Genomic DNA, 16,125 nt, shown 5'->3' with positions numbered 1-16,125 from the left:
GTCTTTTTTTATGTGAATGGATGTTTTGCCTGCATGTATATCTTTGTGCCATGTATGTGCCTACTACTCATGGAGGCTGGAGGAGGACATCAGATCCTTTGGGACTGGAGTTATAGACAGTTGTGATTTGCCATGTTGGTGCTGGGAATCAAACTCAGGTCTTCTGGAAGAACAGCCGGTGCTCTTAACCACTGAACCATCTCTCCAGCCTGGTGTGTTCAGTTCAGTTCTTTAATGTTCTTACTCCTTCAGAATCTCACTTGCCTGTTCAGATGCCTGGGGGAGGGGGGGGTCAAGCATATGCTGAACCAGTAGGCCAGGCTGCCTGTGGGATTTGGAGAGACTTCGGGTGGCAGGGAACACCCATTACATCAAAGTTGAGGGGTTGATGCAGGCTGAATCGTGTGGCTGTGAGCCTGCTTCTCATTTAGTTTGCTTGGAATGAACTTCTAGAATCCTTCCATGAGCTGACTGTTGCCAAAGTAGCTTTTGGGGGATGTGCTGAGGAGGGGACTCAACAATCCCCCAGAGCACTGGGTAAATATCATTTTTAAAAGATGTACCTTTTAATTATGAGTGTGCATATACTTGCACATCTCAGTATATAAAGGGCCAGAAAAGGGCATCCGATCCCCTGGGTCTGGAGTTATTGGTAGTTTTGAGGCATTCAGTGTGGGTGCTGGGAACCAAACTCAGGTTTTCACTCAAACTTTGAGCCGTCTCTCTAGCCCCTGGGTAGGTATCCAATAGATGCTGGTGTCTGAAGCCCACCCCAGAGAGGTGGAATCAGCCCTGGAGATCTGGCCTGCCGGGGAAGTCCCAGGTCGTCTGCGGTGCTGACACAGTGCAGATGCCTCGGCTGCTAATAAGCTCGGTGAAGGGTCCTGCCAATGCCCGCTAGCTTGACCCTGTGCAAGTCCTTCCTGAAGAAGGGTGACTTAGAGTTTGGGACCAGGGCGAGCAGGTCTCTCAGGCAATTTCTATGCTGTACCTGGGAATGGGGGTAGCTTGGGGCTGCAGGGGGCGGGCGCTACCCACAGTGAGCTGACTCATCTGGCTTGTGAAGAGAAAGGGAAGGAATTGGTTTCATTGACTCATTCTTCCAGTAAAGAAGAAAATGCCCGGTGTGGTTGAGCAAAGATGGGGCTGAATGGGGGCGGTGGAGGAGGAGATGACTATACATTTTTAAGTACTGAGAAAGTAAAATGAAGTCAGACTGGGAAAGTAAAAACCACGTTCCATTCAACAGACAGAGAGGGACAGACATAGCTAATTTTTTTTTTTCCTACAGGGAAACAATGTTTTTTTTTTTTTTGTTTGTTTGTTTGTTTGGGTGTTTTGAGACAGGGTTTCTTTATGTGAAGCTCTGGCTGACCTGAAACTTTCCCTGTAGACCAGGCTGGCCTCAAACTCACAAAGATCTGCCTGCCTCTGCCTCCCATATACTGGGATTAAGTGCCTATGCTACCTCTGGCTGGAAACAATGTTTTTTGACAAAACTCAGAAACACTATTTATAATAAGAACTGACACCAGCAACTAAGTACTGAAGCTGCTCAGTCCTGCTTCTCCGTTTTTCCTCTGTGTGTGTGTATGTGGTTGGCGTGTATGTGTATGTATGTTTCTGCATGTTTCTGCGTGTATGTCTGTGTGCATACACATGTGTGAACCTGCATGTAGAGACCCAAGGTTGATGCCAAAAACCATTCTCCACCATTCTCCCATCTTACGCTTTGAGCTAGGGTTTCTCAGTCAAACCACCTTGCTTTGGGATGCCCCATCTTTGCTTTTCAAGGCTGGAGTTATATGTGGACCACCCTGCTTACCTAGCATACACGCCTGAAGGCAAGTGTCCTCCTGCCGATCCATCTCCCAATCCCCAAGAAACTCCATTCCCTGAGATCATGATGACCGTAGCCGGAAGTTGACTGTTTTAGTACTGTCAGCAAAAATCAAACATGCAGAGCTGGACAGATGACTCAGCAGTTAAGAGTGCTTGCTGCTCTTGTGGAGGAGCCAACTTAACTTCCCAGCACCCACATGGCCCCTCACAACCGCCTGAACTCCAGTTCCAGGGTTTCTCTGTGGAGCTCTGGCTACAGAGAGTCCAATGCCCTCTGGTCTCTTTACGCATCTGCACACATATGGTGCACATAAATTCATGCAAGCACACAGATATACGCATAAATGAACACACACACACACACACACACACACACATATATATGTGTATAATTATACTTAAAAAAGACCGAGGCATGCACATTTTCCTTTCGTACCTCTCCTGTGATAGGTAAGCATTCTACCACTGGAGACAGGTCCTCAGCTTGGCCTATTCTGATTTTATTTATTTATTTTTCTCACAGCACTAGGGGTTGAATCCTGAGCCTTAGCCATGCTAGGCTCTACCACTTAGCTACATCCCTAGTTCCCACGCTCTACCACTTAGCTACATCCCTAGTTCCCACGTATACTTCTGATTGGCAGATCCAAGCCACTCAGCTTCATAATCACCCCAAGCATCTAGTGTCACCGTGTTTCTGGTCCCAAGACTGAACACTGACCTTAACTTTGCAGTTTTCATGGAAACAACACCCTGTGATCTGCCTCAGTCTGGACTTAAGTCAGCTCTTGTCCTGGTAACCTGGCTTTGTTTCTATCTTCGCACACCGTTAGCAGGCCTTCTGTGCTGAATGTTCCTGTCTTTTTCTGGCAGACTCCCTACCGTTCCCTTGCTGTATAGTCCCGTTGTTGCAGTGAGTCAGGAAGACTGCTAGACTCAAGGGCAGGCCTCTGGGGGACCAGGCTGTGTGCTTAGCATCCCATCTCAGGGTGCCTTTTATGAGCCTCTATTTCTAAGCGCTTATTGAAAAGATCTAGAAAGGCCTTTACATATCTCAAATGTAATTGATCATTACAGGATTTTTATCTTCTCCGTGACAGTAACATGCTTCTTGCTCTCGTTACCCTGGTCAATAGCCTTAGATTATAGCTGGAACACTAGGCATCCCATGGGTTCCTCCCTCTCCGGTGGCCAGCGAGCTTGGCTCTCTTCTAGCTGCTGGCACAGCGCGGAGCACACAGTAGGTGTTCAACAGTGGATGAAAATCTGGGCATGGTGTGGGACTCCCCTCTGTATGCTATGATTATATTTTATTGCCATGGGTTATTAAAGGCCAATGGCTTAGAGTAAAGCCAGGCAGGAAATCCTAACAGAGGTACAGAGAGAAAGTAGGCAGAATCAAAGAGATGTCATGTAGCTGCCGAAGGAGAAAGCCATCAGATGCCAGCCAGAACCTTACCAGTAGGGCACAGCCTCATGGCGATACAAAGATGAATAGAAATGGGGTTAATTTAAGATGTAAGAGTTAGTTAATAAAAAGTCTGAGCTAAAGGCCAAAGAGTGTTGCAATTAATATAGTTTCTGTGTGATTATTTGGGTCTGAGCAGTCAGGAAACAAATGAGCAGTCTACTTCAACATGGGTATCGATTTCTGACCACAGTCTTTCCCGTGGGCTCAGTGACCTTTGCCACCTCTGGACCATAGCACATGTCTCCTGCTTCACCCTGGGAAGAAACCAGAGGAGATCTGGGTGTTTCCGGTGTGCTCTGTGTGCTCTGTGATGTCTTCTTTGAGCTCTGGTCAGGGAGTTGGTTGTTGGTTATTGGTTGTTGTCTGCAGTCAGTTCTTGATGGCTCTCAGCAACTGCAAGCCCTGTGCCGTGTACTTTTCCCAGGCCTGGCTCAGCAGCCATCTGCAGAGGTCTGCAGAGCAAATGCTTTATTTGGGACCTTCCCCCCATTCCCTACACACACACACAGTGGCTGTGGTAGGGAGGAACGGGCGACCTTTGGAGGTTGAGACAGGATCAAGACAGACCTCAGGTGACTCAGCAGGTAGATGTGTCATCTGGGGTGTCCTCCAGAAGTCAAATCACTCGGGCCATGCCCTTCTCACCTGCCCCCGCCCTCATCCGCATCTCCCTCAGCCTGATATTCTTTCTAATCCTGCCTTCATGTGGAAGCTGCGCTCTGCCACCGTCCCTTCAGGAAGCCTCAAGACTGTTGGTTGCTTACCAGTCACATTTGCTGTATGTCGGGTCTATCTGGGAAGCCAGCAACCAAAGAGGGAGAAGAGGGAGCACCTGAGCGCCAGCCCAGTCTCCTCGAGCGTGCCATCAAGTGTGTCTATCACTGTGGCAGGAGAGATGGCGAGGTGCTTAAGAGCATGTGCTGTTCTCGTCAAGGACCAGAGTTCTGTTCTTGGCACTACATGGCAGCACTAGGCATGCACGTGGTACACACATGCGCAGGCAAAGCACTCGTACACATAAAATAAAATAAATAATTTTTTAAAAAGAAAAATGCATTATTTAGCTTACCAGCTTGTACTTTATATCCATTAAAATAGAATATTACCTTTTTCTTTTTTTTTGAGGCAGGGTCAAACTATGTAGCCCTGACTGGCCTAAAACCTCTTGTGTAGACCAGGCTAACTTCAAACCACTCCCAATGCGCGCCACCACACCAGCTCTTCTGTAGTCTATTTCAGTGACCTTCTAGTTCTAGCAAGGGGCGCTTGAGCCACCCTTGTCTAGAGGTGACCAGAGAATCTGGAACACAGCAGAGGGGATGCCGCTGTCAAGGGCGTCTTTAATCTGGAAGGAGACAAAGCAGTGGCACCTCTTTGTCGGGCCGTGTGGCCCTATGCAGTTAGGTATTTTCTTTTTACCCTAGCTGCCTGAGGGTAGGTTACAGTCCTTCCCCACTTCGTGCTAGAACACTGGTCACTGTGCTCAGGACACTTGACTTGGATACAGCATTTTTTTTTATTATTATAGTATTTTTTATGTTTATGCATATGTATGTCTGCACTGTTGGAGTCCCTGGAACTGGAGTTACGGATAGTTGTGAGCCACCGTGTGGGTGCTGGGAACCGCATCTAGGTCCTCTGCAAGAGCAGCCAGTGTGCTTAACCTCTGAGCCACTTTCCAGCCACGTTACCACTTTCTCAAAACACGAAATATATTAGTTTCATCTTATCCCTTCTCTGTCCCAGCCCTGAAATAAGCCACTTCCTGGGGGGAAAACCTTGTTTTTTTTAGAGGCTGGATGTCATTTAGGCCTTTTGTTCATCTTTTTGTATCTGTGTGTCTTGGTAGAGTACTTGCTTAGCATGCCTGTTGCCCTGGATTTGATCCCAGTGCCACAAAAAAGAATCCATCCGTCTCTGTGTCCTTCCTTATTAAGTTGGGCCCTCACTGCTGAATGCATTTTATGAAATCAAAATCATTTTTTATATCGTAACTGTCGCTTGAACATACGAGTTGACATGGTGTTCACACTTACAAACCGTCGTCAGTCCATTCATGGGCAGTGCAGTGGGGGCTCCCCTTGTATTCTTAGGGATGAAATTTTGCCACGACGGTATGAATGAACATCGTGTGTGTGTGTCTCAAGTGGAGACTAGTTCCCTCCACTCGGGCTGTGGGAGGTTAGGAAAGAGCATCTCTGACTTAAGATGCTGCTGAGGCTTAGTCTGGTCTCTGCTCTGTCCCAGGGGTGGGATGGAAGTCGCTGTGGAGGAGCTGCCCCCGTGCAGGCATGGCGGGTGGGCAAGAAATGAAAGTCAAGAATAGCCTTGGAATGAGACCCTTGACATCCCTCAGAGACCTTGCAGGGTCTTTCCCTGGAAGAGCTAGGGCTGGAGTCACTGCAGTGCCCTGGGAAGCCCTGAGCGGGTGAGTGGGGCAGGCTTGTTTCCTTCTCAGTGCAGAGAGTGGTACTTGGAGAGCCGTGCTCTGCGGAGGACTTTGGGGCCAAGCCCAGAACGCAGTGAGGCATGAAGCCCCCAGCGCTTGCATCTTGCTCCTTCATCCTTGAGCCAATACCTTCTCTTTTCCCTCTGAGCCCGGTCTTGCCCTATTGGCTCTGTCCTCAGGCAGAAGGCCCAGCAGCCCTGTTGCTTGGTTCCCTTTCATCGTGTTTGAATGCCTGTGGCCTGCTTACAACAAAGCCCTCCTTTTCCAGGGCCCCTGCTCCTGGGCAAGGCTGCTCTCCTGTTCCGCACTTCACTGTGGCAACAGGGCAGTGAGCTGAAGGAGGGTCTGGGCTGTGAGCTGGGACTGCCATACTTGGGCTCTACCTGTGGGAGCTGCTCTCTGGAGGTAGAGCAGAACCTTGGAGAGGGCCTGGTGAGGCCAGGCAAGCTCTCTCTGGAGTTCCTGAGTGAGGAAGGTGCCCGTGTACCTAGGGGCGCTTGAGTGTTACAGAAGTGCCCAGACTAGATCTTGGAACAGTGGGAGGGAGGGGAAACATGGGGAACACTTGGAGGAAAGGTTGGAGAAGTCATGAGATATATATATTAAAAGATGTGTGTCTGTGTGTATCTGTGCCCATGAATGCAGCTACCCACAGAGGCTGGAAGAGGACATTGGATCCCCTGGGTCTTAAGTTATAGGCAGTTGTGAGCTACCTGATGCGGGTGCTGGAACTAAATTCAGGTGCTCTGAAGAGCAGCAAGTGCTCTTAATGCTCTTTCTTAATGGCCGAGTCATCTCTTTAGCCCCAGTCATGATCTCTCTCTCTCTCTCTCTCTCTCTCTCTCTCTCTCTCTCTCTCTCTCTCTCTCTCGTAGAGAAGAGTCTCTCTCTCTATAGCCCTGGCTATCCTGAATATTATTACTCTGTAGACCAGGCTGGCCTCAAACTCACAGAGATCTGTCTGCTGGGACTAAAGGAGTACACCGTCACACCTGACATCATGTTGTATCTTAATGTTCTCTCTGTGTTGATTTTAGGAAGCTGCCAGTCCTGGGAGGAGGACTGAGGCCTTGGTGGCCTCCATCACCCACGTGGGGGAATCCTGGGTACTGTGGGTGAGGCCATCAGTGTCCTGAGCTTGGGTACAGCCTCTGACCTCCTCTCCTCTCCTTCCGCAGACATCCTTCTACGGTCGCTTCCGGCACTTCTTGGACATCATTGACCCTCGGACACTCTTTGTCAGTGAGGTGAGTCACAGCTGGCACTCAGTGGAGGCCCCTGGCTTTTGTGTCTTGTCACTCTGGAATGTGCGGGTCCTCAGAACCGATGAGGGGGTGAAGAGGGTAAGGAAGTTCAAGGTAAAAGGAAAGTCATCCATCTCTGTATTTGTCTAGCTTAGTCAATCAAGAGGTCGTTCCTACACGTACCGAAAGCCTTCTCCCATGATTCCATTGGTGCTCACTGTACTCTTTTGAGAGAAACAGCATTTATGTTTTTGAAAACCTCAATGATGTTACCAATTATGTAAATTATATACCCAGCACAAAAGTTCAAACTGGGCTCAAGGTGGGGCTCAGCGATATAGTGTTTGCCTACGTGTGCAAGACCCTGGATTAGATCCCCAGCATGGCAGGAAGGGGGTATCAAGCAGTCTAGATGTGGTTAGCAGAGCAAAAGGTACTTTTCGTTATCCTCCGTGCTCAGTTCCCGTCTCTCCGAGGCCACCGTTGTGCATGGCTTTTAATATCGAGTTTATTATGGCATTGTGTGTCTTTAAAGTTGTGTAACCCATCAGTGAGTTGCAGCCCAATGAAAGATCTTGTTTTAAAGGAGGTGGATGGTAAGCCCAAGGATGACTTGAGGTTGTCTTCTGGCCTCCACCTGGACACACACACATGCATACAAACACATGTGCAACTGCACACACAGGAACATCGTATACACATACATTAAAAAAAAAAGCCAAGTGCAGTGGCCTTCCTGTGTAAGCTGGGGAGGTGGAGACAGGAGGATCGCTGTGGTGTTTACCAGTGCAGTAACATGGATGAGTTCCCGCTCAGTGAAACACCTGCCTCTAAACAAAAAGGTGGAAGCAGACTGAGGAAGGTACCCTGTGTTAACCAGCCTCTGGCCTCCACATGCACAACGCACACGCGAGCATACACGGTGTACTTGTATATGTGCACATGCACACTTGTACATGTGTAAGGGTATAAAGCATTCCTGTTATCTTTTTGTTTGTTTGTTGGTTGGTTGGTTTTGTTTTTCGAGACAGAGTCTCTTTGTAGCTTTGGAGCCTGCCCTGGAACTTGCTCTTGTAGACCAGGCTGGCCTCAAACTCACAGAGATCCGCCTGCCTCTGCCTCCTGAGTGCTGCGATTAAAGGTGTGCACCACCACTGCCTGGTGCATTTCTGTCCTCTTAACAGCTGGCTGTGCTTTGTTGCAGCCAGTCCCCTCTGTCCCCAGCTCCCGCCAGCTTCTCATCTCGTTTGCTGTTTCTAGGCTGTAGCGTGTTAATGGAATCCCACAGCTTCACCGTGTTGCTGTGTCTGTCGGCCAGTCATCTTGTAATGCTGAGAAGTGTCCCGCTGAGTAAATGTTCACAGATTTGTTTGTCCATTGACTTGATTGTGGACATTTGGACCTTCCCCAGTGTTTGGCTACTATGAATAAAGTTGCTATGAACGTCCTTTGTGTGAATGTTTGCTTTCTTCGTTTCTTCTCTCTCTTTTGTTTTTGAGAGGAGGTCTCATGATGTAGCCCTGGCTGTGTTGTAACCAGGTTGATCTTGGGAACAAGATGGCTAGCTTGTAAGGCAAGTGTGGAAAATAGATATTTAACTTCTCGGGGGACTATCACAGGGCTTTTCAAAGTGGCTTTCCGTGTGACATTCCCATCAGCGACGTTGAGACTTTGAATGGCTGCACTTCCACACATGATGCTTGCTATTATCTCTTCATCTTATCCTAAAGGCTGAGAAGCATTCAGTATTATTAAATTGAAAAATAATTCTTTGCAGGGGCAGCTTAAGAAGTGTGTCTTTTTGTATGAATTTGGGAAATGGATGTGGAAATTCATATTAGATAGCACTCGCTTACTGAACACATGCTGAACAAGACATTTCGTGGGTTTAGTTTTATTTATTTTTATCATTTTTTAATTTATGTGTGTGTGTATAAACGTGTATGCATGAGTATGTGTGTGCCATGTGTGTTCTGGTGCCTGTGGAGGGCCAGGAGAGGGTATCAGAGCCCTGGGGCTGGAATTACAGGCAGTTGTAAGCTGCTGAATACAGGTGTTGGGAATTGGATTGGGTCCTCTGGAAGAGCAGCAAGTTCTCTTAGCTACCGAGCCATCTCTCCAGCCCTGTATTTTTATTTTGTGTTACATTTATTTATTTATTTATTTATTTTATGTGCAGATATTTTAAGAGTATGAGCTATGCACAAGGTAAAGAAATAGTTCTCTCCTTCTGCTACAGGTCTCGGGCTCAAGAGCAGGTGCTTTTACTCACTGAGCTCTCTCACCAGCCCTGAATGTTTAAATTGACATATAGCATGCATACATTTTCCGTTCCATGTCATGATTCTATCCCCGTGTAACTCTGCCATGTTCATAGCAGAGTAAATATGTTGGTCCTTCTCAAACAATTTGTCTTTTTTCCTATGGCGATTGTAAACATTACACATCCATTAGCTTCTCAGCATCACAAAAATCCACCCCACCAGCGGCTTCTGATACACATCCCATTCTACAGGGTGGAAAGTTAAGGCTCAAGTGCACACAGTGCTGCCCCCGGGCAGGGTAAGAGCAGGTACACTGGTCTGCAGACTTGGTGCTCAACAGGTTTGCATCCCTGTTTAGAAAATCTGAGTTCAGTTGGGTGGTGGTGGCACGCGCCTTTAATCCCAGCAAGTGGGAAACAGAAGAAGGTGAGTTCAAGGCCAGTCCTGGTCTACAAAGCAAGTTCCAGGACAGCCAGAGCTGTTACACAGAGAAACCCTGTCTCAGGAAAAAAAAAAGAAAAAAAGAAAATCAAAACTGAATTTTGGCTAAGATCACTCAGGCAGCAGCAGAACTGAGCTCAATCCCTGAATGCCCTGTCCCCTGCAGCTCCTCACTGAGCCTGGGGAGGTAGCCTCCTAACTGCCAGCGCTGCCCTGCACCTCTCTGCCTGCCGGTAGCTCACAGACCCCGGGGTGGAGCTGCTCGCAAGCCGTGTCTTCACATGTTGCCTTTGTTGCTGTCATTTGTTTGTGTTTTTTTTTTTTTTTTTTTCTTTTTAACAGGACCTGGAACTCACTAGCCCAAGCAGCGCTTCCAACTCATAATCTCCCTGCCCAGGTTCAGCTCTTATATTCTGAAAGACCCCAATGCATTTGTGTATCACTAACTCAAAGGCATGGTGGGAGAAGGCACAAGGCTTTCTGGGTACATGGCATTGGGACCCCTAGTTATATGAAGTGAGGGATAACCTGATATGTGGTTTCCTACTTAAGCAAGAACATAAGGCCTGGATATTTTGCTATCTGGTTTGATTGGCCCTAAAGGTTACCATTCCTTAAAGGCCAAGTCCACTGCTTACCTAGGCTTTGTCTGGTTTCCTGTAATGGAGGTGATTGCATAAACATTTGGAAGAGCCCCACACTTGAAAAGAAAACCCGCTTTTCCGGCTCAGTAATAGTTTATCCTAAAAAGTTCTATGACTGATTGTCTTAGTTAGGGTTCTATTCCTGTGAGGAGACACCGTGACCACAGCAACTGTTGTAAAGGAAAGCCATTCATTGGGGGCAGCTTACAGTTTGGGGGTTCAGTCCATTATCCTCATGGTGGTGCCATGGTGGCATGCAGGCAGACATGGCACTGGAGAAGGAGCTGAGAGTTCTGCATCTTGATCTGCAGGCAGCAGTAGTGACTGTGTGCTGCACTGAGTGCAGCTGGAACAAAGACCTCAAAGCCCACGCCCACAGTGACACACCACCTTGTCCAAACCCAGATGCAGTCATAGTTCTGAAATCCCAACAGAAATGCCACTAGCTTGGTGAGGAGTCTATGGGGGCTAGTGGAGATGTTGGTGGTGGCCTTGGGGGTCTGGCGGGGAATGGGTTAGGGGACTTGGGAGCCCCTTCATTGCTCCTCAGATGGCCATGAGCAGGGAGGTTTTGGGAACAGAGGAGGTGCTACAGGACCCGATGCCCCCGTGCTAGGAGCTCACTTCCCTCCTCAGGGTGCCCCCTCCCTCCTCCAGGGTGTCCTCCTCCCTTCTCCAGGGTGCCCTCCTCCCTCCTCCAGGGTGCCCTCCTCCCTCCTCCAGGGTGTCCTCCTCCCTTCTCCAGGGTGCCCTCCTCCCTCCTCCAGGGTGTCCTCCTCCCTTCTCCAGGGTGCCCTCCTCCCTCCTCCCTCAGCATTTCATTTGCTGCTGTCTTCCATCATCTATATCTTGCTTCAAATCTTGCCTTTTTGCTATTTTTGCTTATTTTGATTGTCTTTTTTTCTAAAACAGGGTCTTGTTATTTAGTCTAGGCTAACCTGGAACTCATTCTCTACTCCTCCTGCCTCCGCTTCCTAAATGCAGGGATTACAGGCATGCACTGCCACGCCCAGTGGAAGGCTTACATTTGAAAGACCACAACCTGCTTACACATTACCAACCCATTTAGGGCTGATTTCTTGTATTAATTAATAATAATCAAACTGCACGCCCCCCTTTCCCATTAGCAGTTAAAATGTCAAAGCAACTCAAACACTTAATAATTAGAAGTTAACCCAGGTAATAGCAATTTTCGAATGTTCAAACTGCACACAAACTCTACCCTTATAGAGATCTGATAAGCTTCTAGTAGGGGATCTGCCTTTCCCATCACCACAGCAGCGTGGGGGACTGTCTCCAGGAGCACATGCCAGCCTCTCGGGAAGTTAGTATTCTCAGAAAAACTTGAATCCCTCCCTCCCAAGTCTGCAAGGGCCCTGCATGGACCTCCAGGCCAGCAAGGCAGCAGTCTCAATCCTCACCAGAAGCAAAGGTAGTGAGAGGAAAAAGTCTCTTAACTTTAGTGTGCTCGGCTAGGCTGCGGGACACATGGCATGCCAGGTCCCCCGTAGACTAGAACTCACGTCTAAAGGACCCTGTGACTGGTGTCCAGAAGGGAAGGTGGGGTGTGACGGCTTGGTTGGACATCTGAGGGTGGGAGGACAGTAGAGGACACAAGAAGGTGGTTGTGCACAATGAAGGTCCCCAGCGAGGGAATGATCCCAGGCAGCTTGGGCCACCTGCAGTCCCAGATCTGAGGCAGTCTTGGAGTCTGTGGATAGGATCGTCTTCAGAAGGTTTTGCAGCTGTTGGCTTGCAATTTATAACTGGCCAAGCTTTAAAAAGATTCCAACCCTTGTATGTGTAATGAGGCGGAGGCAATTTTATCCACCGTAATTTCTCTTAGGAAGAAGGCTGTCTTTGTTCTCAGAATGCCTTGAACAAGGCTTCAGAGGAGGAGGAGGTGGCTCTGCTTGACAGCGGGAAAGAATTGTGTGCTTGATTCTAAAAGGGGAGAGGTGGGGGGATGGAAGGAGAGGCCCAATCTGGGGAGGGGAGCATGAAGATGGGTGAGCTTTGGAAGACTGGCTTATGAGGTGCACAGTGAGATGCGGCTGAGCTCTGCTGATCTCATTCCGTGCTGGAGAAAGTTCTAACGCGTGCAGTGGTCCACTCCATGACTGCCCCAGGGAATCCTTGGCACAGTCAATATGGTTCATGAAACCGCTGCAAGAAGATATCCTGGGAGTTCAGAGGACTGAGACTCCTGTGCAGGGCACAGTGCATAGCATCCAGCTCAGCAAGGGAAGCGTGCAGAAATGCAGGAGAGATGTCCCAGCTTTCCATGTGGACTATGGAATGCAGAGACCTCTGAAGGCAGGGATGTGCAAATGGCACCCATGTTTTTGTTTTATTTGGGGAAAAGGAGGCAGACAAGCCATGTTAGTCTGGAACTCAGAATATAGCCAGGCTGACCTCAAAACTCATAATGTAGCTGACTTAGGGTTTCTACTGCTATGAAGTGACACCATGACCATGGTAACTCTTATAAGGGAAAACATTTAATTGGGATGGCTTAAAGTTTCAGAGGTTTAGTCCAGTATTGTCACTGTGTAGTGAGAGCTGCCGGCAGACCTGCTTTTCGTCCTGCCTGGCTCCCGCACAACTAGCTTAGCCCCAGAATAATTACATGGAAACTGTATTCATTTAAACACTGCCTGGCCCATTATTTCTAGCCTCTTATTGGCTAATTCTCACATCTTGATTAACCCACTTCTAATAATCTGTGTAGCACCACGAGGTGGTGGCTTACTGGGAAAGATTCAGCATGACTGACCTGGCGGCTGGCTCCATGGCATCTGCCTCACTGCCTTCTTCCTCCCAGCATTCTGTTCTGTCTTCTCCGCCCACCTAATTTTCTGTCCTATCAAAGGGCCAAGGCAGTTTCTTTATTAACCAATGAAAGTAACACTTAGACAGAAGACCCTCCTCCATCATCATGGCAGGAAACATGACAGCATGCAGGCAGACAAGGTTCAGGAGAAGAAGCTGAGAGTTCTATATCTTGATCCACAGAAGTGAACTGTCTACCACTCTGGGCATAGCTTGAGCATATACGAGACCTCAAAGCCCTCTCCCACAGTGACCTACTTCTGCCAACAAGGCCACATCTCCTATTAGTGCCATTCCCTATAGGCCAAGCATTCAAACACGAGTCTTTGAGGACCATAGCTATTCAAACCACCACTGTAGCTGATGCTACCTTTGGACTTCTGATCCTCTTGCCTCCACTTCCAAAGTGCTAGAACTACAGACAGGTGTCTTCCCCATCCATGCTGATTTTTGCCATTTTTATTTTGTTGTTTTGAGACAAGATCTTACAATGTAACCTTGGCTGGCTTGGAACTCACTATGTAGACCAGGCTGCCCTTGAACTCACAGAGATCTGCCTGCATCTGCCTTCTGAGTGCTGAGATTAAAGTTCTATACCGCCACATTTGAGGATTTTTTTCTTTTTAAAGGCAGTCTCTCATCTTGTAGCATAGGCTATCTTGGAATTCATTATGTAGCCCAGGCTGGCCTTGAACACATATTAATCCTCTTGCCTTTGCCTCCCAACATGAGGCAACACACCTGGGTCTAAGTTCTTCTTAATTTTGTCTTAAGGTGGCATGAGTTGGGTATTCTTATTTCAGTCATCACTTAAAGGTTAACAAATTATCATCTTGAAAACAGTGCTAGCCAAATGGTATATATATATATATATATGTGTGTGTGCATATTCAAATGTATATATGTATTTTTATGTGCATGGGGATTTTGCATGCATGCATGCTTATGCATCTCTTGTTTACCTGGTGTTTACAGAGTTAGAAAAGGGACATTAGATACTCTGGAACTGGTTTTACAGACAGTTCTAAGCCACCATGTGGGTGTTGGAAATTGAACATGGGTTCTCTGGAAGAGAATCAAGTGCTCTTAACTGCTGAACCTTCTCTTCAGTCCCAGAAATATTAATAACACCCACTCAGTACTAATATTAATATAGTAATTCAGAACTATGCTGAGTGCAATGTAGGTTAGAATGAATAACTACAGTGGGGGATGGGGTGTTGGCTCATGCCTGCAATGCCAGCACTTGGGAGGTGGAGGCAGAAGGATCAGGGATCCAGTCTAATCTCAGGTATGTTAAATCCTGTCAAAAACAAGCAGACTAACATTGGTGCTGGAGAGATGGCTCAGTTTTCTTCCAGAGGTCTCAAATTTAGTGCCTAACACTCATGTTGGACAGCTCACAACTCCCTGTATTCCAACTCCAGGGGAGACTATGCTCACTCCTGGTCTCTATGGGCACCCCTATACACATGCACATACACACAAAAAAAGAGTAAAAAATTAAGTCTAAAGCAAACAACTCCAGTTAACTGCTGGTGTTGGGACCCGTGGCTGTCACTGTAGGAGTAGGGAGAGGAGCCATGTGGTGCTGCTGCATTTGAACCATGGGCACCAGTGTGAAGCCAGGACTTCACACCATGTGTGCGCATACACACTTCTAATGTATTTCCCAGCTTCCTGGTTGTGCTCACTGGAAGGGTGGAGATGTGGCACACTGGCATTCAGTGCCTGGGTTCTAAAGGCCATTACATGAGAACACATCGGGCTCATTGAGAGACGGTGAATCCAGGTTTGTGGCAGGGAAACGTAAGGCTCATTGAGAGAAGGAGAATCCAGGTTTGTGGACTGGGATCATAGGGATCAGTAAGAGACGGTGAATGCAGGTTTGCGGCAGGAAAAGCATGAGACTGGTATGGAAGTGAGAGACGCACACAGTAACTGGAAACACTGTCCCTGTTTGGACGAATTTGGCCTTAAAAGGTTGGATAGATTCTAATATCCCCGAACAGGGAGAAAACAAGTCCCCAAGGGCTGGCAGGGTGGCTCAGCAGCCAAAGCACTTGCTGTGCAAGCCTGGTGATCTGAGTTCAATCCCTGGGTCCCAATAAAAGTGTAAGAAGTGAACCAAGTCCACACAGTTGTCTCCTGACATCCACACATGCACTGTGGCATGTTCCACACACAATTATAATAAATAAAATTTATAAAAAGTCTATAAGTCCAGTTACACTAAATGTGGGGTTGGTGGCAGACACTGTCATGTTATTTTACCCTGTTGTGGAGCGGTGGGCTGCGTTCCTGGCACCCAGTCGCCCGCACGGCTAGCTTTACCCAAAATAATTACACGGAAACTGTATTCTTTTAAATACTGCTTGGCCCATTAGTTCCAGCCTCTTATTGGCTAGCTCTTACATATTGATCTAATCCATTTCTAATAATCTGTGTAGCCCACGAGGTGGCTTACCAGGGAAGATCTTAACCTGTGGCTGTGTCAGGTGGCAGAATCATAGCGACTCATTGACTTGGCTTCTTTCTCCCAGCATTCTGTTCTGTTTACTCTGCCTATCTAATTTTCTGTCCTATCAGGCCAAGCAGTTTTCTTTATTAGTTAACCAATGAAAGCAACAGATAAGATACAAGACCCACCTCCATCATTTCCCCTTTTTCTGTTTAAACAAAAAAGAAAGGCTTTCACTTTAACATAGTAAGATTACATACAACAAAACAGTTATCAAGCAAGAATTACAGTTGCAATATTTATATCTATTTTATCCTTTATCATAACTAAGGAAAACTATAATTATCTATTTATTCTTCAGCTCCATCAAAGACTCCAGAAGGATATAATATTACCTAAGCAAACAAAAAATCCAAAACTCTAGAAATGACAGAGACATCTCGCTGCCTGGACAGTCACCCAAAGTTCTTTTGTACC

General features: G+C 47.5%; 1 protein-coding gene across 6 annotated transcripts in view; it reads left to right on the top strand.

Annotated features, from left to right (window-relative positions):
* Positions 1-16,125, top strand: part of Sfxn5 (sideroflexin 5) — a 123,364-nt gene that overhangs the window by 8,568 nt on the left and 98,671 nt on the right. For all 6 annotated transcript variants that reach the window (XM_050164948.1, XM_050164946.1, XM_050164943.1 and 3 more), the window contains exon 2: positions 6,941-7,009. In XM_050164948.1, the coding sequence (XP_050020905.1) occupies positions 6,941-7,009 (69 nt within the window). The remainder of the gene's footprint in view (positions 1-6,940; positions 7,010-16,125) is intronic.

The sequence above is a fragment of the Alexandromys fortis genome, unplaced genomic scaffold (assembly GCF_014885135.2).
Source record: "Alexandromys fortis isolate MF-2015 unplaced genomic scaffold, M_Fortis_MF-2015_v1.1 scaffold_138, whole genome shotgun sequence".
Classification (NCBI taxonomy): domain Eukaryota; kingdom Metazoa; phylum Chordata; class Mammalia; order Rodentia; family Cricetidae; genus Alexandromys; species Alexandromys fortis.
The sequence above is the reverse complement of the archived record's forward strand: the minus strand, read 5'-3'. Positions and strand labels throughout refer to the sequence as shown.